Source organism: Hippoglossus stenolepis, chromosome 12, assembly GCF_022539355.2.
Source record: "Hippoglossus stenolepis isolate QCI-W04-F060 chromosome 12, HSTE1.2, whole genome shotgun sequence".
Taxonomy (NCBI): domain Eukaryota; kingdom Metazoa; phylum Chordata; class Actinopteri; order Pleuronectiformes; family Pleuronectidae; genus Hippoglossus; species Hippoglossus stenolepis.
The window spans coordinates 14710433-14738287 of NC_061494.1; the positions used below are offsets into that span (position 1 = coordinate 14710433).

Below are 27855 nucleotides of genomic sequence, written 5' to 3' on the forward strand. Positions count from 1 at the left end.
AAAGCATCTGAATGCAACCGATCTATTCAATTAATTGTTTTAGATAGGATTCATGCTGTTTTGGCATGGACAGTAATAAAAAAAAAGGAAATTATAGGTGAGTGAGCTGCTTGACTGAGACAAATGGCGGCTGACCTGTGGTACATGGAGGTGACATGCCTTGTGGCAGACAGGTGCTCTCAAGACACTTCCTGTGTAGGTGGAAGACGCCGGCATCATTTCACCCCGGGCCATAAAAAAAAAAGACACAATGTAGAGAATTTGTTTTCAAAATATTTTTCTTGGAACAAGACACCAACCTTTTATCCTCATCACTTCCTATCGCACTTGTTTAAAGCATTTAGTTGCTTTATATTTAAAAAATACGCCGACTGCCTCTTTAACTTGGTGACTGGACATGTAGGTATTTTATTTTTAGTACAAAAAGAAATTGGATTTTCAACAATCGAATCATTCTGAGTAATAAAAGAAAATGCAGATTCTCTTTTCCAGTGACTTCTTCCATATCTGATAACAATCACCACATCGTGAATAATTAAAGACTAATTTTTTTAAGAATTTTTTTGCAGCTTGTCATTATGACCAACAAATGTTCAGTCAGTGAGATTTCTTTAAAAACTTTATTTTGTCACACCACTCACACTGCATTATAGTTTACACGTTACATTATATAAGACATGCCTGAATGTGCGGAACACAATGCCACTAAATCAGAGAGAAACGTTTCCTTCAAAAACAAAAACACAAACACAGCCGCGCTGCAGACTGCTCGACTGCATGGGCACATTCTCCAGATTCTTTTTTTTAATCATTATTCTTTCACCCACATAAATGATCAAGACAATTGACAATCTCAGCCTAAAGAAGAGAGGGAGCCCACAAAAGGGAGTCTGACAGCCATTTCCACAACAGATGTTTCTACAGAGGGGTGTCTTCTCTCCACTGAGCAGTCTCACACATGAGAGACCCCCAAAAGCTTCAGAGAAACGTCCAGAAAACCAACATGTAAATTTGTAACTGCCATGTCTCAGACTAGCGGGGCCGCGCCAATTTTATTTCTTTCAGGGGAAAACTGAGAAATATCCAAATATACTCATCGGCATGGATGATTTAAAAAGAAAAAAAGAGAGAAGGACATTAGAATTAGAACTTCAATATCAGAAAAAGACAGCAGACAACATTGTTATGTGTTATCATGAAAAGATAAGTTGCTATTGATCCAGGTTGTGGGCAAAGGCTGCACTATTGACAGGAAGACAGAATATGTTGGAGGGGCAATATTTCATACATTTGGCCGGTTCACTCCATCACGGTGAGAGGGTGTTTTTCTGGGCTGTATATAATAACACGTGTGCTCTTTATTTCCCTCAGATCAATGGTAATGCGAGGGGGGCCACATAAGATGGATGCTACAGGCAGGTTAACCTATCGACTGCTGAACAGAGACACACAGGACAAGACAAGGGAGACCATCCCATTTACTGAGACGAGCCAGATACTTGTGTTTTGGAATCGTCCTGCTTCTTGCTCCCATCTATTATGGTTAATTATGCCTAAAAAAAACTTTACTTCTACAAAACTGCGACACAAAACATCCCTTATATCTACTGTATATACATCTCTATTAGATATATAATTGTTTATGTGATTTAGAGACTTTTGCACAGCCTCTTTAACACCTACACACTTGTTTAGCCTGTGACCATGGACAAGAGGCAATAGGCCGCCTGGTGACCACTTCCTGGAGATAGGAAAAGAGGGCAGACGGGGCGGCAGGCAGGCCCCACACAGGAGGCCCGGATCTGGATCAGGTCGCCTGCGCCCCTCGGACAAACCGGGCCAGCTAATCTCAAGCTCATGCTCCAAGTCTCTTCAAGTCTCTAACCTGCAGCTCTTGATAGAAAGAATAAAGTGGAAAGGTAAAAATTTAATTGAAAACATATGCCATCTGTATAAAAGAAAGAAAAAAAACTCAACACAATAACGCTTTGAATCACACGACCTCCAAAACCAAGTCTTATATTTGATTAAAGATGGGTGCTGATTGCGGAGGTTCTTATATTGTGAGAGTTTCCAATTAATTAAACTGCACCAAGCTTGAATTCACTCTGTAAATGCACCTTTTGTGAAGCCGTGGAACAGATATGTTACGTGTTTGATATTTTTAACAAATCCTCCCTTCAAATAATGTGCTGATCCCATTTCTTCTGCACAGGTGATTAAACTGAGAAATATCAGATGATAATAATTCTGCGCCTCTCTATTGTGGATGCAATGCTACACATTCACTAGGAAAATACAATAAAATCTAAATATGAAGTCACTCTGGCTGAACTGCAGATCGAACGTTAATAGAATAATGCTGTTCCGACAGACAGCTCCGAGCATTATTGTCAAAAGTTAGGTAAAAGGGGTAATTAATTTGGCAGTAAATCGTTCAGTGTTTTGGTGACTCTGATCAGAATTGTAAAATCTTTTTTTTCTATTCCCCCTGAACACCCCCGCCCCAACGCTCCCCCCCCCCCGCTACCCACCACTGCTACCGCCAACCCCCCCCCCATCTCTACTGTCTGTGTGAAAATGGAAATCTGTGCCACCAGTACAATATCCACATTATGTGCCTTGACTCAACATTGTTGCATGACATGCTTGATTGTGCCCCGGCATATAGGAAGAGAAATGTGTCAACACACCATTAGCACATATTAAGGATTATCTTCCACTTGCAGCAGTGTGTGATGTGTGAGTTTCTAAAGTTTCTCAATGATTTTCTTTTCTGTGTTTGAATAAAACACGTCTTAGAAAACTGTGGAAAAATCTTGTTCTTTTGCCTAAAAGAAGAAGAAATGCAACAATTTGCAAAATCAAACTCACATTAAATACATTTTATAAATATATTTAGTAATTTACTTTACTGCCACACACAAGCAGGAAATCATCACAAGGAGTCGAAGAGGATATGGGTTTCGTCACACTACTTTAACTCAACCATTCGACTTGTTTGTGCCTGGCTCAATGGCAATTTTTAAATAATAATGTTGCTTGAGGCTAAAGGTGCAATATGTTCCCAGTTAATACTGATGCTATACGACATTTGTGTACACTGATTCAGCTCATTGCATGTGTGGTTATATGTGATTATACTATAATTATACAGTGGGATGCCTGCACGTTTCTCAGGATGTTTGTTTCTTGAGATGCAGCAACAGAAGAACAAAGGAGGTTAACATAAAAAATAGTCTAAGTTTAATCTTGAAATAGTTTTATCTCTAAAAGGAGGCTCAACTCATAGAAGACATTTAACAGTGCATCTAAAATAGTCTTTTCTGCAGTATCCTCATGCACCAACTTAAATATAGTTGAGATTACTGTTAAAGGATAATTGCATGACTAGCTGGGTGCATGCATGTATGTGTCTCCCTCTTTCACTCACACAAAAACACTAACTTACACCAACTGCAAACTACTGCATGCAAAATGAAAAACTCAGTCCTGACCAAACATAACGTAAAAGGTTAATGAGTGTTGCTATGAGATTAGAGTAAAGACTATTCTCCACAGTGAGCTGCACTTAATTATTTATGGATAATGTTAAAATTTAAGTGCAATAATGTTAATTATTTACTGTTAAACTCCTCTCAACTTGTGCTCTAAAATTGATGTTGTGAATTAGGAAAAGCTGTATAAAAAAATGACGATGAGAATATTTCTCCCCAAAACTAAAAATATTGCGGACCTGATTTTAGCAGTGAATTTCTTTTGTTGTTTTGAGATCAGAGCATCTCTCAGAGAGGAGGCGATGCTGTCAGTAATAACTCAATGCTGCCACCTAGTGTCAGGACACCTTTTCCTGTAAAAAATATCAAAAAAATATGAAACCATGTCAGTTTTATTGGGTCTGTCAGCATAAGTTCATATTTACAACTGATTTCTGAATTGGAGAAGATGAAAAACATGAATATACAGAAAAATGTCAGAGCGTTCAATTTTGCAGTGTGGTTAAGATTTTGCTTTGCTGATAGATACATAACTAAATGTTGCCTGAAGCTTGAGTCTGTACAATTATAACATGTGTGTGATAGAAGCATACTGATGCAACTCAGTGTGTGCAAGTGCGTCAGTGTGAGTTATTGATGAGAACACATGGAGGAAAAACGAGATGCTCTCCTCCGCTGCAGGTCTTACACGCTCTCCCATCGATACCTCAGCCCCACCTGTCTAGCCATGAGCTCAGGGTTGAAACAGAGTTCAGCCAAGTTTAGGATTGTTCTTGCTTGTTTTATCAGTGGCGTGTACCATATTTCCCCATGAAATACTACAGCCAGGCAAGAGATACTGCCAGGGGAGCAAGAAAACAATTGAACAGGCATTAATGATTTACATGTACATATCTGCTATAATGCCAACACAGACGGAGGTAACTGAGAGCGGGATCTGATGGCATCAATGATGCTGCCTCAGATAACACCTCAATCATCAACTATGTATGGATCTGGCAAAAGATGCAAGATAATGACCCAGTGAGAGTCGACCATTTGTTTTTAGCCTCATGGAAGAGGGACCACGGTTAAGTCAGGAACCAAAGATGGGTCAGAAAGATTGTTGTTCTATATCTTTATTAACTAGAGGCGGGAGGTTCATCGCCTTCTTTTAATTTCTGTTTCTATAAAATACCAAACACATCATTGTACTCACTTTGTTATGAAATATCAAATTCTGTTATAAAAATTATTTAATGAGGACAATTGAGAATAAACAGCTGCATTTGAGGATAAGAAGATGATTAATATGATTGTACATGCATTATAATCTAGACTGCTTGTGTTGTCAAATATTTTTATATTATTTATTTATTATTAGTTATTTTCTTCATTGAACGATAAACAGTTGAAATCAAAATTATGAAAAATGTAAGGAAATACCATGAGAAACATCAAACATGTTTTCCATTCAGTAGTCAAAACCTCAAGAATATCTTTATTTTCAATTATGCAAAACCAGTAATATCTCACATTAGAGGGGCAGGAACAAGACACATATGTGGATTTTGCCTTGAAAAATGACCCAGATGATTGTGATCAGCACGTTCCTCAAGAACACGTTTTGAAGGGTTCCTGTGGGAGTTTTAATCAATGAACTTATGTCAATGTTACAATGTCTAATCACTGAAATTGTGTACGTTAAGGTTTGGGCTGTATGGTCCTCTTTAGATAACTCCTATACAACTATAGTGTATTATACACAAAAATAAAGACAGTGAATAAGGAAAAGAGAGAAAGTAGAACAAGTAAAATTGTTTAAAATTCATTTTAAATCATCAGTCCGTAAGAATATGTCAAAAACAGTATTAATTGTAAATGCCTTCTTTTCATGATATTGATGTAGTTCTTGATTTTTAAAAAAGCCAATAAGTTGGTCTAGAGTTTTTCCATCGTCCAATAACAAAATGTGAATCAAAGAGGAGATTTCAGATCCGTTTTGAAGCTTTATTTTGTCATGGTGACTTGGTGGATAAATCAGGTGAATTTTCTACAACAAAACAAACATGTACAAATCAGAATGTAGATTTTCCCAAAATATAGAAAACAATAAAGAGAGAACGCGGTAAGTCGAGCCAGTGGGTAGGAAGAGCTACTGGCTTCTGTAGCTGAAACATTTATCTAGGTAATCAAATCATAATCTTACTAAAGCAAACAAATTTGTTACGGCTGCTGCAACTTAAAGGTGATGTTTTCAATTTTATTTACCATTAAAACCCCAGACACACAAATTTAATGAGGTAAAAATTGCTTTGTTAATTACTTTTCTGTCAGTGTTTGTTGTCCACCATCCTCACGGCAACCTGGCATAGACTGAGCTGTAGCAACACCACAGTTTAAGTAGAGGAGGCTGAATGATTGGACTGCACCATTCTGCTGTAGACTGGGGGTGTTCTCAGGAGCCACCTTCAGTCTGGGCCAGAGTTGTTTAAAAAAGACTGTCTTTTCTCTCCTGCAATAATCTATGGACTGGCCTGCATAGACTATATAAACCTGCAGTTAGGAGCTAAGATGGTGTCTTTTGGTCTGAGGAGAGTCAGAATGTTCAGTTCTGTTTAGTTGAATTATGTTTAATCTGTAGAGCAGTTTTTTTTCTTTTATGGGAATTTATCACTTTTGCTTGGTTTTGTTGCCCATCTTAAATTCTGTGTGAATAAAATCCTTATTTTTCCACTAATCCCTGTTTTAGGCTTACCCTGGTTCTTCACAAAAGTCAGATTGAAATGAACCACTTACATAACACACTCTGCCACTGAACAGACGACACTCTTCAACAAAGGTGCAGGTAAACTGTGAATGTCCGTGAGGCAGCAGGCGGAGGTGCTTTGAGAGAACTGATCAGCTGATGTCTGCTCAGTCATGTGCCCTCCACCTCCACCAGTCCCATGGTCCTTATCATAATATAATATATGACTGAAAATCCATCCCAAACATTGTGGTGTAAATACGGTGATTAAATAAATGACACATTTGTCCTTTATACAGATAAATAGACAACATCTCCTGAAAGTATTTATACTTCTTGCCTTTTATAGTTTATTAATGTACAAACACAATCATTGCAGATAGGTGCTCCACACAGAAAATATCCAGCTAAAGGGACAACACAGTTAAATAGTCATGCAGATAAATAGATATTGAAAAATAAAACAGTACATTATGTCAAATGATATTTAACATTAAAAAAAAGAAAAGGGTAAAACAGTTTGTTATTTTCTGTATTATTTAAACAGGAGAGGAAGTGACGTCACGGTGTTTTGAACAGCAGCAGGAACCTGCAGCCCCTCCTGAGACCGAGCTGCTTCACCTCCGCTTCCTCTGAGGAAACTCTGAGCTTCATGTCTCCATAACTCCTGCTCCGTGAGTTTCACCTCGTCACAACGTGCTCCTGTGTAAACAACCGAGGTGTGTTGAGCTTAAAGCGTTAGCCGTGAGCTAGCTAACACTAACCACCTAGCCAGCGCTAGTTCGCTAACAGCCCACCGCTGTTTATCCCTGAGAATGCGAACATGAAGGGGAACACTTTGGGTTGATGGACGGTGAAAATGTGTCCAAATTTATTTGAGGTGAAGCTGGATACACAAGGTGGATGGTAGCATACGATGCTAGCTTAACTGGGGCGTTATTAATGAACCATTAGCTAAACCATTAGCTGATAACTAACATCTTAGTAGCTGTGATGCTAACGCTGAGCAACAAAAACAACATTTCCAGGTTAGAACGTTAGTCTACACGTGTGACATACAAAACAATAGCTTGTATACAATTAATACTTATGTGTGTTGTGCATAAGTGTGTTAGTTGTGTGTATTGTTTACATCAATCAGTTCGTTTAGCTAATACGCAAAGTAGCTTCTTCAATGTTATTCCTAGCATCACACAGGCTAACACACCCTACAACTGTGACATAAGTTAAAATGCTGCAGCGTCAGAGAAGCTTTCAAAACCGAGCTTTCATAAGCCTGAGCCGCTGCTGAACCATATTTGGTTGGTGGGGGGCAGCTGCTGTGTTTGGTTATGTGAGGTTTGCAGCCACAGTTGCTGGTTATAACCTCCTCTGCTCTGCTCCTTCCCCAGCTCTTCATCTACAGGAGAACACCATGGACCTCCACAAGATCATCCACAGCGCCATGCAAGAATTCATTCAGACTTACATCCCCGACGCAGATCTCAGGTAAGCAGTTCACTGTCCTTTTTTTTTATCCTGAGGAGAGAAATGAAGTTCAGTTAGTTTAACAGTAGCTTATAAGCTGTTGTATGTACTCCCTACTTTGTACATGAACTCTGGAAAATGTCTGGAGTTTGTCTTTCACACATAAACAATGCAGCTAAGAGATTGTCTGTGTTAGATGCGTTCACAACAACAGGAAAATGTCTGGAACAGTCAGGTAAAGGTGGGCGCCTGTGTATTGCATGCAGGAGGCGTGACATGAATATACACAGATAAATTACACTGCAGACATGTACAAGTTTTTGTTTAATGCGCTTTGGTACAGAAGCTATTAAATTTCATTGTCAATCCAAGCTTTTCAAACGGAAACATTTATATTCTTTAGTTTTCATTTGTATTCTTTCTTTCTTTCTGTTAAGTCTGTCACGTCTTAGAAACTGGAGCAACTGACCCAGACATTTGTGTTTTCACATACAGCTCCTCTGGAAAATGTCAGTATGCATCTAGACTTCAGTGCATGTCTAAAAACAGCTATTGTTTCACCTTTCAATGCAGCACACTGGACGATGTTCTCTTGTCATACATCACTGCAGTCCTGGAGGATCTTGGTTCCCAGCAGAGCGTGGAGGAGAACTTTGATGTGGAGGTCTTTGTAGAGATGTTAGAAGCTTACATACCTGGTTTTGCTGATATTGACTGGTAAACAGACAGCTACACCTTTTCTATCTGCTCTGGTTGTACTTTGTTAGAGTTAAACATGACCAAACAACATTACTTGCTCATTTGTTGTCATTTTAATTATTTTTTCTATTTTGCAGTGTAAAAGTCTGTGAAATGATGTTCAACCTGGCTTCAAAACTAGCCTCTGCTCGGACCTCAGGTACTGCATTTGTCATTATTCCTGATACACTCAGTGTTGTGGCAATCTTACACTTTCCAAATGGTTTCTTCATTTTCATAATTCTGGTCTCTAACTGTATCCTACCACTGCTCTGCCCTCCGGCATACATTGGAATTCTGCCTTTTTCTTCACATCAAGTCAAAAGCAATATATGAAGCTTTCTTAAGAATCACTCATCCAAAAACCTGCAACTCTTCAATCAGACCAGCGGTTTTTGAGAAAATGAGAAAACAAAGGAACAGAGATTCCTTCATTTATCGTTAGTTTGACAAATGTTGTAAAAACAAACCAACATTGCTGAGCAACGACACTCATTCTTAATGGTACCATTAGCATAGAATTTATACAATTTTTTATTTTTATTTTATACAATTTTTTTTCCTTTTTAGCTGTTGAAGACAATGGTGCCCCTAAATCCAGGACAGATGATATTTCATTGAAAATCACTACCCTGCCCAATGAACCTCCACCAGAGAGAGAAGCGCAGTGCAGAGAAACACCAACAGAGGGCGCCACCGCCAAGGTGATCATTTCAGCACACATGAGCACTTTATTCTCCTTTTCTTGAAGCATTAGTCATTTTTTATTACTATGATTTAACTTGTAGATCATCCCTTTTACTGCTGTTGGTTTTGTTTGAACACTTGAAAAAGAGGTAATAAAAATGTGTGTATGTCCAGGTACCAGTGTCTAAATGGGAGGCCCAGGAGCAACACCTGCTGGAGATGTTTCCCAAGTGTAGTCTGTCTGAGGCTCGTAGTGCCCTGTCCATTGCCAAAGGAGACATGGAGGAAGCTGTGCGTCTCATCATAGATGGCGATGTCCAACTCAGCCCCACTCCTCTTAATGTGAGTCTCTGCCACACACAGAATCACAGTCACTGTCGACCCTGTGTGCGTCTACAGTCGGATTTGAAGCTGTTCTGTTTTCTCAGGTAAATCATGGGAAAAGTATTTCTTCACTGGCGGACCATAAACTTAAAGAGAGCATCCTTGAGAAGTAAGTTAAACTATTATTAACCTTTAGAGAGGGGGTGTAGGTGCACTTCCTGTTTCAGTGTTTGTGACTGTGATCAATCTCCTTAGGTACATGCATGTGGACAGAGAGGATGACAAAATAACTCACCGACCTCTCCCCCCCAAAGATGTAAGTCTCTGGTCATACTCCATATTCACCGTGTAGCTTTATCAAATGTGTTTCGTACAATGAAACTTACACGTTCTGCTGTGATTTCTGCAGGCTCCAAAGAAGCTAGTGCGGTACCACGGCAACCAGGTGGTCACCACCAAAGGTGAGCGGTATCAGCTTGTGAAGACAAACGAGACAGAGGACATGAAGAAGACATACGTCAACCTCAAGCCTGCACGGAAATACCGATTCCATTAATGATGAGCACAGCAGCGTAAGAGCAGCTACTGACAGTATTGTTTACACTGTTGTTGATTTAAGTCCATTTAGCCTGTATTTGTTGGATTGTCCTTCCAAGTTACGGAACATGTTTGTTAGTTGGTGTCAGTGGCTTATTTTAAAAAACGTTACCATTATATGCCTTGGTTAAATCATGATGTAAGTGTTTCAGTTCTATCACCGTTTATTTTGTTGAGAAACATTTGAAATCGTGTGTGATATTTTGGTGGGGATGTTGTAACTTATATTCTCGTTTCTGTAACAACCTAATCTATCTACATTTTGCCATCTCAGCAGGTCTGATGTTGCACTGACATTCTTTTCTATTGTTCTATTGATATTGTATTTTAACTTAGTACAATCTAGATTCATAACTCAGATAAATCTGTTTTCCTTTTTGTAAATACGCTCTAGTGATACTGTAAAATTTACGAGTTAGTTAGTTACGAGTCACAGCGGTTTGTTTATGTACATATTAAATCATTGATGCCAACTTTATTTAAAATTCTATTTTTACATCATAGAGGAATAGTGCTGTGAAAATGTTTAGTCGGGCTTGTGGACAATTTGTTGTGCTACTAAATTATTTTCAGATAAAAACGTAACAGACATTTGTTCAGCCGGTTGCCGCAGGTTGTCATCACCTAATATGTGGACTCCATTGGTTGAATAACACCATTCAGTTTAAAGTACTTTACTCATGATACAACTTTTATTGTTTACTTACAAAGGCATGACTGTACAGTACTGAATAATTGGCATGATGCAGAGTAACTGAATTATCTGGATATCTTTGCTGAACAAATCATTTTTCTCTCATGGCCCAGTCACACACACCAATGTATGAGTGGTGAACCTTCGCCTCCCAGTTCACTTCCAATCAGCGCGAGCAGGAGGGCCAATAAAACATTTGCTTCCTGTTCGCTTCGCACTCGCATGCGTGTGACCGTGCCCTCAGTCCATGTTCCAGATTTGAGCCACTTTATCCAGTTAACTTTAATGAAGGAGGTTCTCTGTTTCTGAGGCAGTGGAGAAGTCTACAAGAGGGAGACCAAAGATCTGAGTTATTTATCACCTACTATCAAACCACTCAGAGAAAACAAAGGAAGATATGTGATATGCAAAAGTTTAATACTATAAAAGTTAGTTTTATTATTTATCATTTCTGAAATAGGAAATAAATGGGAAAAAACATGCAATTTTAAAGATTTTAACATGGTGACCTTGCCTCAAATCATCCAAAAGTGACCAGACTTGAGCTAAGGTTTTGCTTATTTTCACACACATTAAATACAATTTTGTTACGCTATCAAGAAACTCAGTAAATTAATCTTTGCACAACAAATTAGACAATCGCAGCACTATAAATTCTGGCATAATTAAGTGGAGGACTGGGGTCAACGAAACCTGCGGCTGGAGGAGTTCGATTTTAAAATTCACTCCAACAGCATTGTCTTTATTTTTGATATCGACCTTTAGATTCTTAAAATCTCATGTGCGTTTACCGTGAGGAAGCACTGTTGTGTGATTTCAGGGTCACATGATGTTACTGAAGTGATCCCCTGCCGTCTTTCATCTCATGTGTGTTCTGTGAACTTTGCTTCGCTTGTGAGTGTTGGTTGTGGATTTCTTTTTTTTATTATTATGACTGGGATCTTATTTCTTGGTTATTATATATATTAGAATAATTAGGTTGTTCAGGTTGTTTATTCCCCTCTGCATCTATTCAGAGGAACTATAAGCTTTTTTTTATTGGTGGTATAATATTGTTTTCCTAAGTGTTGGTGTAACACAATCAAGTGTTTAAAAAGATGTGTTGTTACTGATACTTGTCATTATCAGCAGCAATGTGGTCTTTACCTATGATATGATGATGTTACTATAGATCATGGAACAGGTTTACTGGAGCTGATCGGTCCCAACTGTGTTTTAACTCCTTGCTTTCAGAAACCGCTGACGCACAATTTATAGTAAATAAATACTAACTTTTGTAGACTACCATTCACGTTGTTTTCTTTGATTCATTCACTTCTTTCATTAGGTGCTAATTCAAGAGAATCACATTTTTCCACATTTCTCAAGAAATAATGCAATCTTTATGAAAAACTATTCGACATCTGTAAGGGACAAATGTCTATGAACTTTAGTGCAGATCTGAATAATGATCTGGATTTCGTGGATCAAATTAAGTATTTTCTTTTGGAGTGGTCTTTATTCAGTTACTCTACAGTCACAAATATTAAATATTTTAAATTGCCTGTTTTTACTGTAAACAGTTTGCAGGTATCTGATGCAATACATGTAAATGGAATATAGTGATAAAGTGGCCAATCAGCCTTGAAGGAGGTATGAGCTCTTCAGGTACCCTCCTAGTTTTATGAGTACAAGAACTCACCGCATCTTTCAGCAGTTATTAGAAACTCGGGGTCGAACTTTGCAAACAAACTTTAATCAGAGGAACAAGGTGAAGACAAACTGAATGTTCAAAACAGAAAGCCAGCAGCCATCAATCAAAAACATGCCACTAGCTCTATGAACTCTTGTCACTCTCACCTGTTAAAGCTGTTTAATTCCAGAGTGAAAACACTTGTAAAAAAAAAACGAGAAATCATGTTCTTGCAGCATTTGGTGACCTTTCCATGTCAAGCAAGGCACACATAGTAAACTGGGAAACACAGCAACAGAACACATGAAACAGTTTCACGTAGCGTAAAATCTTCTACATAGAAAGTAGCACTGTTGAATTAGTGTGCAGTGTTTATCTGCACATTACCAGCAATAAGTTAATCAGAACAAAACCATTGAAAACCTGTGTATTGCTGTTGAATTAAGTGCTCGGATGATATTGTTCTTAGTGCATCACTTACTGATTCATTCAATGTCACAGGAAAATAATGATATAACGGTTTATGTTGGTTTGCCACATACAGCACGGTGTGTGAAATGATCCTTCCCTTTCATTTAATGTACATTTTCACAACAGTTTGAGAGAAAGCGTGTGCAAACTGCACAGCGACACATTTTAAGTTGCCCTCGTGACTCCTTAAGGTGAAAATGCGGCTGCAGCAAAGTGAAGACGAAGTCATTTCTGAGGATCTATAGTGATTATTGGAGCACGTGCAGGTTTTCAACTGGAATTCATCCTTTTATACACATTACAGTGTCAGTTAATCCCAGATCTGCTGCACTTAATGCGACACACTGAATATTTGTATAATAACCAGACACACCAAGCTGAACATGCAACTGCAAACGTGAACACTAGATGGTGCTTTTATGTTGCACTGCAATGGCTGAATACATGAGTGAGATTCCAGCAGATGGCCCTGCTAGATCAGTCAGTGAATAACATGTTAACATAAACCGAACCATTTAAGCAGTTTTATACTCATAACAGTTCAAATCATCATATTCAAGAAAACATCACCTGTAATTACCTGAAGTTTCCCAAAAAACAGTAAGCAGTATTTTTTTTAAGTCTCAAATTTAACATTTGCAACTAAAAATGCAGATTGTACTTCATTTATCGTCAGTGCCCCCTGACCTATTACTGGTCTGTGGGAAAACACGTCCAGAAATTCCTCGAAACATAAAACAAGCCAGAGCATAAATAAAGCACAAAGCAAACACTCGCCTAAAATCATTTAGCAGCATCAGCCATCACATATTTCTTCAGCTTAATATATAAACCCTCTGTTTGCACTCCAACACGTTTTTGATCATATTCCATTGCTGGTTCTTTTCTGTCTTCTTTGCAGCAGAGAGTCTTCACTGATCCATCACAGAAACCATGTTGTTATTGGCATCAAGATGATGCAGATCAAACTAATAAATACGGACCTGTCATCTTTACAGGCATGAATCAGTTGTGAAGCAGAGTTTGTGATGAAGACGGAGAATATGATACGACCATTCCACATTTACTAATCAAGCCACGACTGTTTGTTTTACATGTGTATAGAAATGCCCTGCATTGACTGATGTCAACCAAGTTTATGATTTATCCGTTAGTGGTCAAAATGTTGAGGTTGCTCAAAAGGTACCGATTCCAGCCAACTGTTACTGACTGGGTGAGCAAATACACCCATAACACCCATCAGCTTGAATCATGAGTGTAAACGGAACACTGCATCACAGAAAAACTATCTCGACTTGAGGCCAAAAGGAAAAATAAAAAGAAGGCTTCTTCAAGTAGGCGCCAATTCTTACGAGTTAGGCAGGAGTTTCTTCTGTAATCGTCGTATGGCAATAACGATGGCACTTGGAGACGACTCAAGCGGAATGGTTTTCAAGATGGTGGCTTATTGCCATGCAGTGACGCGTAGCTCCACAGTCAGGATGCGCATGACACACGCAGCAGTCTCACTTTCACACGTTTCCAAAGGACTAAAGTTAACAGTTTCAAGGGTGCGAGGGGGGGGGGTCTAACTGAAATCCTGGTCATATCGCCCCTTGATCATCGTTTTCAGTAAGGGTCCAACCTACGGAGACACAGAGTTCTTGGTTAGTTTCAGCTACTTTATAGAGACGGATCACATGGTTTTATTCATTGTCCCACCCTGGATATCTCTTTCCTTTCTACTAAAATCAGGTAAGCCATAAATATTCACAGTAATTGGGTTGCAGGAAGGGTCAGCACGCCCCCGGGATTTCATCCAACAGGTGACCTAGATGTGGATCTGATTCAATGTTCTAGAAACTGGCAGTGGGACATTCATGTGCGACTTATATAATCAGTACACTGATGACAGGAGAGAGGATATTAAGTGTTTTTTTACTTCATGTGGGTTTCCAAGAGCTTCTCCCAGCATCTTCTCGATGTTTCTCATGATGGCCACCTTCTGATGGGCCCTCAGTGGGTACTCTATCCTCTTGGGGGTGGGGGCGCCCTGAGCAAAATAAGTCAATCAGTCGAGTGCCATCAACAAAATACAAATATAGTAAAAATTTTAAGTAAACAGAGTCCAAGTGATTTACTTTGTACCAGAAGTTTACAGTGATCGTCACTCCACCGCTCAACAATGATTCAATGTGATGCCACCTGAAGAAAATGAGAAGAAAATGCATTCAATTTCACATTTTCAGCTTGTTGTCAAAAACTGATTTTCTGTAGCCTCTACCAAACAAATAAAATACTTAATATGAATTCAAGCACAAAACGTCTGCACGTTCAGTCTTTAAAGTTATTTATACAAATCAAAAATTGCAGTAAAATGCTGTTTTCCTATTGCTCTTGGTATCCCAATCTAAAATGAGTTTGTTATTTTTTAAGTCAACTTATTCTATTCTATCATGTTTAAGCAGAAAAATTCAAATTACAATAGTTGTCACCAACAGGTTTTTGATAGTTTCTCAATAACCTGCATGTTGTAATCTAAAATCCTATTTTTCATCACAACTCTGAAGGAGTAATTTGTACCTGAAAGTCAGATTTATTTACATAGCACATTAAAAACATCTGGAGTTGAGCCAAAGTGCTTCACAAACAAAGCGAAGGAAGAAACAACAAAATAAAGTAAAAACAGTTTCCTAACTGATCTGTTACGTGTCACACTGAAAGCAGAGAGCATGAAAACACATCAGCTGACAGTGTGTCCAAGAAATTCAATTATCAGCTGATTTAGTTCATGTTAAAGCAAATCATTTCTACACACGAGCCTCGTAGATCTATTTCTTACCAATACATGGGAATGTAGAGCACATCTCCTGGGCCTACAACAGCCTCATAGCCAACAATATTTTTAAAACTGGGAAACTGCTCTAAATCAGGGTTATCAAAATCCACCTAGAAATGAAAAACACACATTCGTTACAGAAATTAATACACAAAGGTTTGATTCATTTCTTCTTCTAAATCGCTAACATGCATAACATAAATTAAGTTCACATTATGGGTGGATTGTTACTTGTCCTTGTCTTACTTGGCTCTGTCTGTCACATGGGTGGTGCACAGGATACGGATAGAGACACTCAAACTGGTCTGGGGGGAAGAGGATGCATCTCTTATGTCCTTTAATTTGTGCAAAGAAGTTCTGCTGCTCGTCGTAATGTGCCGGTGTCACATTCCCTGTGGTGAGAGGATATGTAGCATGAAATACAACGGACGCAAAAGCATCTACAGCTACGGAGGGGATTTAAAACACTTGGATCAGGTCTGCTGACATTATGTTTTACTGCATTCCTCATGCAATGAGTGGCTCCTGTCAAACCCCTTACCCTCCATGCCTATGAGCAGCAGGTTGGATGTCAGCTGTCCCCAGTTCCTCTTGGCTTGCTGCTTGTTGATCCAGTTCCAGTTGAAACCGAGGAAGTCAACGACTATCTTCTTCCCCACTGTGTCATTCAAGGTCTGCTGCAGGTAAACTCTGGAGAAGCACAAGAAAGAAGGTGTAAGGCATTTTTGTTTTTATATATATATGTCTCTATAGATGTGTCTGCACAAGGTACCACTGCAACATGATACTGAGGGAGGTGGACAGAGTGAATTAAAGAAAATTAGAATGGCACACAGTAAAGTGTCCCTTGTTGAAAAAACATTTGAATACACATGATCCTCCAAATTGTGTGCACCAAATTCCACACACTCATGAATATCAGTCCCCAAACATGTCTGATTGTTTATATCCATGAATTATTCTCAGAGAAATAAACTAAAACATTAAAGAACACCCCTATATCAAAATGTTTAAGACAGTGAAAATAAAAATGTCCTGGATCCGGCACTTGATCCAGAGCCGCACCAAAATTAAATGGGTTCTTTCCTAACCCGTATTTCATCCTTCTACTAAATTCTGTGGCAATCCGTCCAGTGGCTTTTGTGTAATCTTGATAACAAACAGACAGGGGTGAAATCGTAATGGAAAGAAAACAGCCAGTGTGATTGTTTCAGCAGGTCGAACAGCGAGTTCACATGATCATGGGATTTATTACGTGCAAAATGAACTGGACTTGTCTGAGAAAAATTTTCAAGAACCTCAGGAGAGTCCAGTTGTCTTCGTGTTGCACTTACAAATACCGTGACCTGGAGGCCTGGGAGGCATTCCAGACATTTAGTAAGTGATCTGTGTCTGAGTGGCCAAGTCAGGTCACAGGAAGCAGCTCCTGCCCCGACTCTCCTGAGTAAATGCTTAGTCACTTGCACCACTTTCCTGTGCTGCGTTACATTTCCAGAGAGAAAACACCCTTCGCTGTCAGACACACCTGCAGTAACATCACATCCTGGTGCTCAGGTTACTGTTTGAGCTACAAGGAGACGAGTGGGTTTCCACTGTGCATTAACCCAGAATGGTTTAATATGAACATCTTATTCCTGTTTAATACAACAGAGCAGAACTCACAACTGAAATATCCTTTTTAACAATTAACTCTTACCTCTCCTCTCCTCCCACTTCCTCCGTTTTGTGCATTTTATCCACAAACTCGGAGAATTTCATCTCCAGCCGCTGTGACTTGGGGACAAAGTTCTCATAGTTGGCCATTTTCTTCTCGTCGTAGTAAAGGAACTTGTGGTTTTCTGCGGTGTAAACAGAGAAGTCTCCATTTCCAATGTTCTCCTGCAGATATGCAATGTCCCATTTGAGCGCTGGATACACAAGGTTTGTGTCAGTTAAAACCACCGGTTCCTGGAGATGGACAAAGGACATTTAAAAACAAACAGTAATACTACAAAACATTATATTTATTGGCCCATATACACTTAATACTGTTTTAAACTAATGATGGACTGAGGAATAATCACTGCATGACATCCAAAAGGGATTTATCACTGTTCTTTGTAGTACTTTGTGTATTCTATGTTTATACTGTATCATGATTATAGAACTGCCTACATTACATTGTATACTATTGTGGTAGTGGTATTGCAGTATTTCTATTTTATCTCTTTTTCTTTATTAATTTCTCATTATAGCACATATTATATATTTTTTCTCTTGCACTGCAGCGCTGTTGTGCAGCTGTGTCAAATTTTAATTTCATCTACAGAGGATCAAGAAAGGTGCATCTTATCTTATTTCATTTTACGGGGGGGGTTATGCATAAAACTGCAATTTATGGTTGTACTTTAACATATAATACACTGCTTCATTAAATAGGTGCAAAATAATTAAAACTGCACATATGTACCTTTTTTAAAATGTAAACCTTAACTTTATGCTCTATGATTGTGTCACAGACAGTTTCCAAAATAAACCTCAATATTTATTTTAATTTTATATTTATGTCTTGAACAGGATCTGGAGGAACGTGACCAACAGACGTGAACGCAGCACATCCTCCGCAGCCAACAGCGCGTGGCACGCGGATGTGCGTGAGAGGTCTACGTGACTAACAGAACGTAGAGCGGTGGGCGCGCTCCCGCTGCGCGCTCACCGCTCCCTGCCCCCGGTTTCACTTTCGCAGGAGCACGCGGGGATTGTATGCGTGCGCGTGGGTGTAAGTGTACGTGTGTGTGTGTGTGTGCCGTGCCGAAGAGTTCGGATGATGGAGGAAACACAGGTTTTAGTAACTTCACTGTGTTTTCATGCAGCGACTGTGCTTCACCTTCAGGTTCCTGTTTATCTGTTTATCTGTTTATTCAGTGTGTCTTTGTGTCTTTGTGTAGTCTTTTAAAATGCGTGGGTCTTAACATATTGATGTAACTTGTTCTTTTATATGAATTACATTTTAAACTGTTATTTGTATTAAAATGTATTTATTTGTATCAACGTGTATTTATTTGTATCTACATTATATGTGAAGCACTTTGAGCTGTATTTCTTGTATAAAAGGTGCTTTACAAATATAATAATAATAATTATTATTAGTATCACTCTTAACCCCCAGACTTCAATTTGAACAGGGACTGACTTTTAAACAGTGACAGTGTATGAACGAACCTGTTCTACATACATAACATTCCATTTTCAATCTGTTTTAGAGTCTATAGGTGAACTCATTCAAACCACTGTGGTGAATAATCTTATGTTTTTTAATAATAATTAATATTTATTGTACATGATAAGAAACCATATTTATTCTATGACCCCTGACTGCCCATCACACCTTCTCTGCATATTCCAGCTCTGAGAAGCAAACTACTCAAGCATTGAAAATTGTATAATTCACATTTCATTGCAAACAAAATTCGAGAGCTGAAGTTTGTCATTAGTTAAAGTGCAACAGCGTTGTTAAAATGAAAGTGGAGTCATACGTCTGTGTCACTGACTAGACAGACCAGAAAGGATCATTTATACTAATGCAGAATGGAATTTGCTAAATTAACATATTTTTTGTCTTGAGTGAGACATACTTCAGTCTGGGCTTTTAAACAGTTTCTATACCTTTTAATGTTTTATGTGTTTAATATTTAAATGTTTTGTTCCTCTGATCTGTACTTTTATGCTTCTTTTACTTCTGTAAAGCACATTGAATGACCTTTGTGTACCAGTAAAGCTGTTGCTTTATCAGTCAGAACATCAACACAGCTCCATAAAGGGTCATCTTTATTATATCTAAGCTTTGAGTTACATGGAAAATTATCCCAAAAAACATAATAATCAACACAATAAAAAAAAGGGGCAAACTTGCTCTCAGACAAATAATAATATTTATTTATCTTGAATGTATATAGAGCCTTACAAGAGACCCAAGGATGTGAGAAAATTAAGTAATATTTAATTTCTGTGTTGAAAATGAGGGTGTGGTTAGATGGGTGTTGTTTCTTTAGAATGAGACATGATAACAAATGACAATATACAGTGTCATTCATTTCTTCAGAAGCCATGTGTATGATTACTCATTATTGTCACATCAGGGGATTATTGATTCCTCATTGATCACCGATGTCTCTTCAGCTCTTCATCTTATACAGCCCCACATCTTTGGTTGATGTTAAACTTAGATTTTAACATTGCTTGTTAATTGTTTTGCCAGATAGAGAACAGAGAGCTGCAGTAAAAGCTTCTCTGTCAAGTACACTCTTATCTTCCGTCAGGGTCTCGTCCTCTCCTCATTTTTCTCCTGGGAAAATGACTCATTATAAAGGCAGGTGTGTTCTTAAATATGCTAATCATTCTTTAATAATCTGCCTTTTGCACAAAGCGATACAGAGGAACAGACTAGTGGTAGAAGAATGTGTCAGTTGTTGTTAACAGTCTTTTACAACTGAACGTGTCAAAGACCAAAGAGATGCTGAAGCAGCATCACTTCTCTTGCTTTGACTAAAGTGGAGCCTGTGACAGCTGTTCAAATCCATCCACAAAAAGGCAAACCTGAGATAATGTTTCTTAAGAAAACTCGTTTACTAGACGTTTAGTAAACCTGGGTTTGATACGGGAAAGTGTTGTGGATTTCTTTTGTTTGAGTCAGTTTGAACACTTGATGTGATCTGTTGGTTTGTGATCTCAGTGTGGAAAACAAAAGGAAAGTTCCCGTTGAAAACTTAAATCCCCTTTCAGAGCAGACAGCTCTTAATGGACTCCAAGCTCCTTGTTTCAATTTGCTAACATCAACGTTTTACCTTTCTAGAGGTGCAATAAAACTACATAAAGTATTTTACTCCTTCAGGTGTTGGCTTGTTTTATTTGACCTGTGGCTATGATACAGTCCAACCTTTTTCTTCTCAAGTCCTTTGATCGATTTTTCTACTAATCTCTGATATTGTGACGAATGATGATTTGACAGCATTAGCCTGTGTACTCCTGCTTATGAATGTAGTTGTATATATGCTGTAGGATTATCATTAATCGTTAATGGATTTATTGTCTAACAACTATAAACCAAACAAGTCGAATGAGGACACAGTTTATTTTCTAAACTCACCAGCTGAGCTATTGTCTATTAAAGTTCAACAGGTAGATAACTCTGCTGGGAGAGGCTCCGGCTGCCTGACACTGAATACAACTGAATGAGGTTTGTGTCCCTGAGTGAATAGAACTAACGTCATGCGTCCGTTCCTCTTGTGTCAAAGAAATTTATACCAACCGTTGCTCAACATGTTACTAATTAGAGGGATAAAATTCCCCAGAAAGCAGGTTGTTGTCTCAACTTGAGAACCTGCGCATTAAAAATCACTGAGTCTGCATTGCTGTCAGATTTGTCATTGTTGTTTCCCCTTAAAAGGTGAGAAGGAGGAAGGAGGCAGATCCACACTGCATCAGGTACAGTAGAAAACCTGCTGCTGACTGGTTTCTGTTCATTTCAGCTCTGTGCTGTGTTTCTGTCCACAGGTGTTTTCCAACCACATGTCCAAGTCAAACTACCTGAAGCAATGAAACTGACTGTATTACCCTTTTGGCTTGAATCCCAATGGGCTTTGTAGTTTTATTGTGCCGTCATTCCCCAAACTACAATAACGTTTTTTTGGGTAATTTATCAAATATTTACTGCTTACAACTTCGTAAAAAGTGTAAAAATGTGGTGCTTTTATTTGTAAAGGTGGTTTTACACTGAACATCTTTGGGTTAGGGACCGTGTCAGAGGAAAAAAGACTTTTAAGGACATTTTCTAGGGCTCCGGGAAATAATTATAATAAAAGCTAAAGGAATAATCGATCAATCGAGATAATAATAGTTAGTTGCAACCTTAATGAAGGTTTGTTTTACCTTAGGTGTTGTCACTGCTTTTACTTTCATCTTCCAAACCTCACCAAGGTAATGAGTACTCTTATAACAATAACACTGAGTGTGTTTTTAATATAGTTTTCACGCTTTTAAAGCATCGGTTCGTTCAGTTGGTTCATTAATAGAAAATGTCTGACACCCCTCATCTGACAGGTAGATTGTGGAGAGATGCGGTTTCTCTCTCATCAGCTTTACCTCGTTGTCGATGAGCAGCTCGGCCCGGGGGTCCGTGTGGGACAGCCGGGGGATGGCTCTGGTGGTAAACGGGTATTTGCGGAGCTGCGACTCGTCCCAGTCTCGGCTCTGGACGCCGGGGGAAGCAGCGGCGCCACCTTCGCTCGCCGCCGGATCGGGCTCCACCACGGACGCTGCTGCCATGGCCGTCGACCAGCGCCGCTCAGCTGCCTCTGTCCTCCGTGCTGTGAACCCACGAACAGCGGCTCCTCTAGCGGAATCTTCCCCGGACCAGGCCACGGAGTCAGAATCACGCAGGTTTTTCCCATTCACGGTTTTCACGTTAGCGGAGGGAGTGTGCGCGGTCCCGCCGCCTGAAGGTAGAGGTGTTTACACACCGTGTTGACAGCAGACAAACAACGACACCGACCCGGAGTCAGGAGGACCCCTCGATCAGTCCAGGGTCAGGAAATCAAACAGCGACACCTACTGCACCGGGGGACTGCATGCTCCTGCTGTAGTAATATGACTCCACCGCTAGAGGGGACAGTTGTAGTATAGTAGAGTCAAACAGGCAGAGACACATTTTGCAGTGTTTTTTTTTAAACTACGTTGTTACGGCCATAAGAACATACATTTTTATTTGGCTCAACCCAGTGACCGCGACATATAAAGAGAACGCCTCGCCAGAGTCATGATTAAACAAAGAATTTAAGTGATAAACACTTAAAAAAGAAAGTTGTTGTACCGACTTTAAGAAATACTTTAATTGTAACACTCGAATGAAGTTAACAAGTCGTATGAGCACAGCTGATGACTTTAATATGAATAAACTTAATTAATTTGAGTGTTGATGTATTGGGGTGTTTATTTAATATGTAAATCATTTTCCTATCCAGTGTACTTTATTAAATATAGTCTAAAGTTAAAAAAAAAGAAAAAGAAAAAAGCTCCTGCTGTAGTAATAGGACTTTTATTTTTTCAGAAACTTGATGTCAAACAGGCAGAGATAAATTTTGTAGTGAAAATAATATGTAATTTTTTTTTTTAAAATGTACTGAAAAAAAAAGTTGTTGGTCCAACTTAAAGAAATACTTAAATTATAACACTCAAATTATTTAGGTTTTTCAAAAATTAAGTCAACAAGCCGTTTGAGCAAAGCTGATGACTTTAATATGAATATACTTAATTAATTCGAGTGTTGAAGTATTGAAGTGTTTATTTAATTTGTGAAACATTTTCTTATCCAGTGTACTTTATTCTACAGTTAAAAAAAACCTCTTTAAATATTTGTTTTCATTTGGCTGCACCATCAGAGACTGTGGACTGCACCGGCAGCAGAAAGTAACACATTCACTTAAATTGAAAAATATTTACACCAGCTGCCACGTTAAAATGATGATATTAGCATCTCTACATCATAATATTATAACAACAAATATTAGCATAGCACCCTCAGAGTGGCCATTCTCCATAATAAGTACTTTTACTTTTGACATTAATTAGATGGGACAACATACCCACAAAGGTCCCGGTTGGACTCAAACACACAACACTGCAGTTCATTATTTAGCTTCGGCTTGACAAAACATCCCTGATGTTTTTGTTCCAGCGACAGATCAGAGTAATTGGCAGGGGAATACATTTGGTACATATACGTATTCTGGAGGCAGAGTAGTATATACTTGATAGTGGATTGCAGGTCTCTAAGTCGCATTAAACATGTAAAACTATAAAGATCAAGATATATAATTTTTAAGAAAATAAAAGAACCAGACCTTTAAGAAGTAAGTTTTAAAAAACAGAAACGTTAATTGCAGTAGAGACCACATGGAAACAGTAAAAAGACATATGTATTACACTGCTTTATGAGGGATTGTAGTAGAAGGTGCATGCAGAGGTTGTAATCTTATCAGAAAACTTACTCAAACGTTAGTTTTGAGGCACTTGCACTTAACATTTTTCCATTTTGTTACTCATACTGGTTTTCTACTCCTCCACACTTTAGATGGAAATATTTAATTTAATTTTATATTTTGTGCATATCATCAAACATCTATCTAATCCCTGTAGTGTTAGATTATTTTTCACACCAATATTTTACATAGAATATATGATGCATTGCTAGAGATGAAACTATATAAATGAATATAAAGGGGTAAAAAAATGTGCAGGGTTTATTCTCTCTCTGTCTTTCTCTCCACTAAGCAAACACTTTTGAAACACTGAGACAATATTTAGCTGAGGCAATCATAGCCTCAGCATTACCCCAATCGATCTGGCTGGTCATTCTTCATGAGATAACAGTGCACGCTGTACCTTGCACAGTGGACTCATCAGCTCATGGAGCCCCGCTCAGTTGGGTCAGTGTCCGGCTGGTATTGAACTCGCTGGAGTGCACGTTATCAATCACTTTGACCGATCAACGTTTGGTTGGTTCATCAGTTCTTGTTTTTTACCTCTGGGTGAAAGTTTTAATGGAAACAGTTCAGGCACAATCTTAGCTCAACAGTACAAATACATTTCCTTTTTTTCTTCCTAAAACCTAAAGCTACATGTTGTCTCCTGAGTCATGCTTTATCAGCAGGTTTCCACCTCAGGGACTTGTCCGGGGCCCCCTGGGGAGTTCCCATGCTCCGTGTTTCCTGTATAGATCAGTGGGTTGAGCTGAGCTGATCCCTGTGATGCTCCGCTCCTCCCCATTCTTTGCAGATACCAGGAGATTGACCACCCTGTTGAGCCCCGAGAAGTCTGTATCTCCATCCTGCTGATAGCGGCTCACTCATTCACCTTCTCCCCTACAGATGGACTGCTGTCAAAACAAAGACTCTGCTGTTACACTGAAAGTTCCCTGATGAGTGAAACATCCAGCTTATTGAGCGTACAGCTGATGGAATAAATCGGCATATAAACGCACAGTTTACGACTGATTTCCCAGAGTTTTGTTGACCACTTTGAGAGCATCTATACTCATCTGTATTGGCTTTCTCTCACATTCATGCTGACCCTCGCCCCTGTAGGTGTTGTAGGTCCAGAACCCCTAAGCCTTAAATCCTATTAGTCAAGGATTCTCTGAAGCATTATAAGTCGTTTTCCCATCTTTCAGTGATTGCGCTATCACTCAGTAGCAGAAACAAATCTGCCCTCCTTTGTCTGATTTATTTCTCCACGTTAATTATATGTCAGAGTGGCATGTTGCAGGTTCAGGAATGTCATTTAAACAAAATGTTCAATTTCACCTCCATCCAAAACTGAAAATTTGACAACACTTCTTTTTAGGAGCTACAGTATAATAAACATGTACATATTTTTGTCAGTAATCTCTTTGTTTCTGAGTTTAGATTAATTCATGGATCCGTGGGAGAAACCTTCTGCTCGAGCCCCACATCTTCCCCTGAGGTGTCGTCTCTCTCACCGTCACCTTGGGCTCATGTGTGCCTGCAAATAGGAGGTGGCAGGGCTGGGCCGAGAGACGGAAGTTCAGACCCCTTGGTCAGAGGTCGTGTCACCCTCTGGGTGGGTGGGTGGGTGGGTTGAGGGGGAATTGTGAGTCCGAGTCATGATCAACGTTATGTGCTGTTTCACACACCTTTATAACCATTCAGTTCCGCTGGGGGTGCATTCGGGGGAGGGACACAGACAGAGACTAGTGCGAGAGAGAGAGAGAGTGGAAAAGAGCCAATGATGCTTTTAAACCTCTGTTAACCTCAAACTGTGGTCTCGTTGCTTATGTGAATTTTAAACTTTAATATGTGATTATGATGTGTATTTTAAACTTTATTCACGATTATGTTGTGTATTTTAAACTTTAATTCATGATTATGATGTGTATTTTCAATTTTAATGTGTGGTTATGTATGTATCTTTGAGCATTGCTAAAAGTGTAATATGAATTAAATGTATGAGTATTATTATTATTACAGTAGTAGCCCATAATGTTTTGAACATAAAAACTATGATTAAAGACAGCAAATTACAGTACAGCGGAGCAAAGTGTCAGTGTGACAGTTGTAATCTTATGCAATGTAAACATTAGCTGAACCTACAGGCAGCATCTGATGTTAGGTCTCCAAGTAAAACATGGTATTATCATCATATACTGCCGACCAGAGCAGTGCCATCTATACCTTCACCAAGGAGGTTACGTTTTCACTGGTGTTTGTTTGTTTGCAGGAATATGCACAACAAAACATTTTGGAAGGGTGTGGTAGGGAGGAACCCACAAGATCCAGGAATTTATTTTCAATTTTTTATACATTTTCAAAGATTTCTCAGGGAATCATCCATGGATCTTGAAGAAAAACAGACTTTGGGGATTGATATTTATGAGTATGTGCATCTGGGTGCAGCTTAATTGAATTTAAGGGGACTGTTGGGCCTTGGCGGAGGTATGTGCTCTTCTGAGTGCTATTCTAGTTTTCGTCTGAGCCTCATCTTGACTGAATAAGCAGTCAGTGTGACTAATGTGTCAAACTGCTGAATATTAAAATGTCCAAACAGGTTTTTCTGTGGTTTCCCACACATGCACTGACCGTTGTGTCAGCAGACTCGCCTTTGTGTGCTTATATTTACATGTGGGTAGAAGGAGGACATTTTCTGCTGAGGGTGAACCAGTGTTAAAGGATATGTGAACTTTAAAAGTGTTTTTGTTCATTTTAATCCATGAATGTGCTTGTACTTGTGTCAAATGTTTTACTCTTCACGAAGATGTTCTTGATCAAAAGGAAAAGGCAATGCTGAAATGATTTCAAGGTTTTAAAACATGTCTTGCCACTAGCTACCAAGTACTAATTCAAATTTTTGCGTTGTCTTTAGAATATTATAAATGAACATTTTGGATGTTGATGTGCCGCAGTCTTTCTCCCTGATCACAGTAAACTGCAGAGCTTCCACAGAGCCGTGGGGTAAAAGCTTGGTATGCTGGTCCTTTTGTTGCTGAGAGGGTTTTCGCTGCGTGCCAGGCAGAGCAATCCAGCCGGGCCACAGGGGTCACCAGAGGAAGGAGGAGTTTTGATTATGATCATTATTTGGTAAATAAGATGTCAACAAGGTGGTTCCTTGACACTTCATTGAGCAAAAGGAGGAAGGTGCAGAAATGAACGCCCCCTTCTCAATGGGAACTCTAATCTGCTCTTTCATGTCCCGTCTCTTCTGAAGGGTCTCGGCCTCAGCTGCCATGTGCTGGTCCGCCTGGGCCTGGCACCTCTTACTCGCAGGTGGGGTGAGTATCCTGGCAAGCATGTGTTTATAAAACCCACTTGTTTGGGCACAATACTTGAACTAACTTCTTTTGAGCGAACAGTGTGAATCTGTGCAAAGCCTTTTCCCAAAGTCCTTTAGAAGGCGACGGCCCATTGAGAGTGGAGAAGAAGGGATTACCTTCCTCGACAGTGGTGCATTTCCGAGAGAGCTGATTAGCTCTGCATTCATTGTTAAATCGAGCAAAGGAAGGCCCTAGAGGAGTGAAAGGATCCAAATAGGTGGGCCCAGAAATAAAACAGCCGCAGGAAGCCCTGCACAGGCAACCCAAAGTTTTCCCAACATTTCTTTTCCCTGCTCCTAAGGAGGTGCAGCGTGAAAAAGGAGATTAGCATACAAAATTAGAGGCGGGATGATTTTTTAAGGGCAACTTGCCTCATGCCCTCCACCCCCACAGCCCTACTCTGTCTGGACAAAGTTAATTAAACCAGTATTAAACAGTAAAGAAACTTCCAAGCACCCGGGAGTTAGGGGGCTCTTTGAGGATTACCATGATGAGGGGGAGAACGGGGAGGTATTTGTTGAGGCGAAATTGAGAAAGGCGTGATGGACGGAAGAGTGCGCTGGAAAGTTTTCCATTCTTCTTGTTGTGGCCCCCGAGTATCCTAACCCCGACGTGAACAATGAGGAGAGCGAGGCTGTGTTTGCTGCGGAGCATCAGGTATTACTGTCACAAAGAGCAGGACGAGCGCTTTCTTCAGGCAGTATAATATATAAGATCCAAGAATTTTTATTTGTCTTTCCTTACATTTTAATAGAAAACAAACCATAAAGGCGACTAACAAACAAAACTAGGAAACGCTG

The 27855-nt window shown here is 39.3% G+C and overlaps 2 protein-coding genes across 3 annotated transcripts; one reads left to right on the top strand and one right to left on the bottom strand.

The window, feature by feature from the left end:
- The first annotated feature begins 6782 nt into the window (after window positions 1–6782).
- Window positions 6783–12019, top strand: cuedc2 (CUE domain containing 2). 2 transcript variants are annotated; one of them, XM_035172168.2, is made up of 9 exons: window positions 6783–6899; window positions 7617–7713; window positions 8266–8409; window positions 8529–8590; window positions 9001–9134; window positions 9292–9459; window positions 9546–9610; window positions 9697–9757; window positions 9851–12019. In XM_035172168.2, the coding sequence occupies exons 2-9, from the start codon at window positions 7640–7642 to the stop codon at window positions 9995–9997; spliced, it is 855 nt and encodes a 284-aa protein (XP_035028059.1). In that variant the 5' UTR covers window positions 6783–6899; window positions 7617–7639; the 3' UTR covers window positions 9998–12019. The 2 variants fall into 2 exon arrangements, with proteins under 2 accessions (XP_035028059.1, XP_035028058.1); XM_035172167.2 differs by having other exon boundaries at window positions 6794–6944.
- A 429-nt stretch (window positions 12020–12448) lies between these two features.
- hif1an (hypoxia inducible factor 1 subunit alpha inhibitor) lies at window positions 12449–22217 on the bottom strand. Its single transcript, XM_035172166.2, has 8 exons — window positions 21814–22217; window positions 17390–17640; window positions 16235–16383; window positions 15940–16085; window positions 15697–15803; window positions 14996–15059; window positions 14797–14907; window positions 12449–14499 (listed from the first exon to the last, which is right to left on the bottom strand). The coding sequence occupies exons 1-8, from the start codon at window positions 21994–21996 to the stop codon at window positions 14443–14445; spliced, it is 1068 nt and encodes a 355-aa protein (XP_035028057.1). The 5' UTR covers window positions 21997–22217; the 3' UTR covers window positions 12449–14442.
- Between the last annotated feature and the right edge of the window lie 5638 nt (window positions 22218–27855).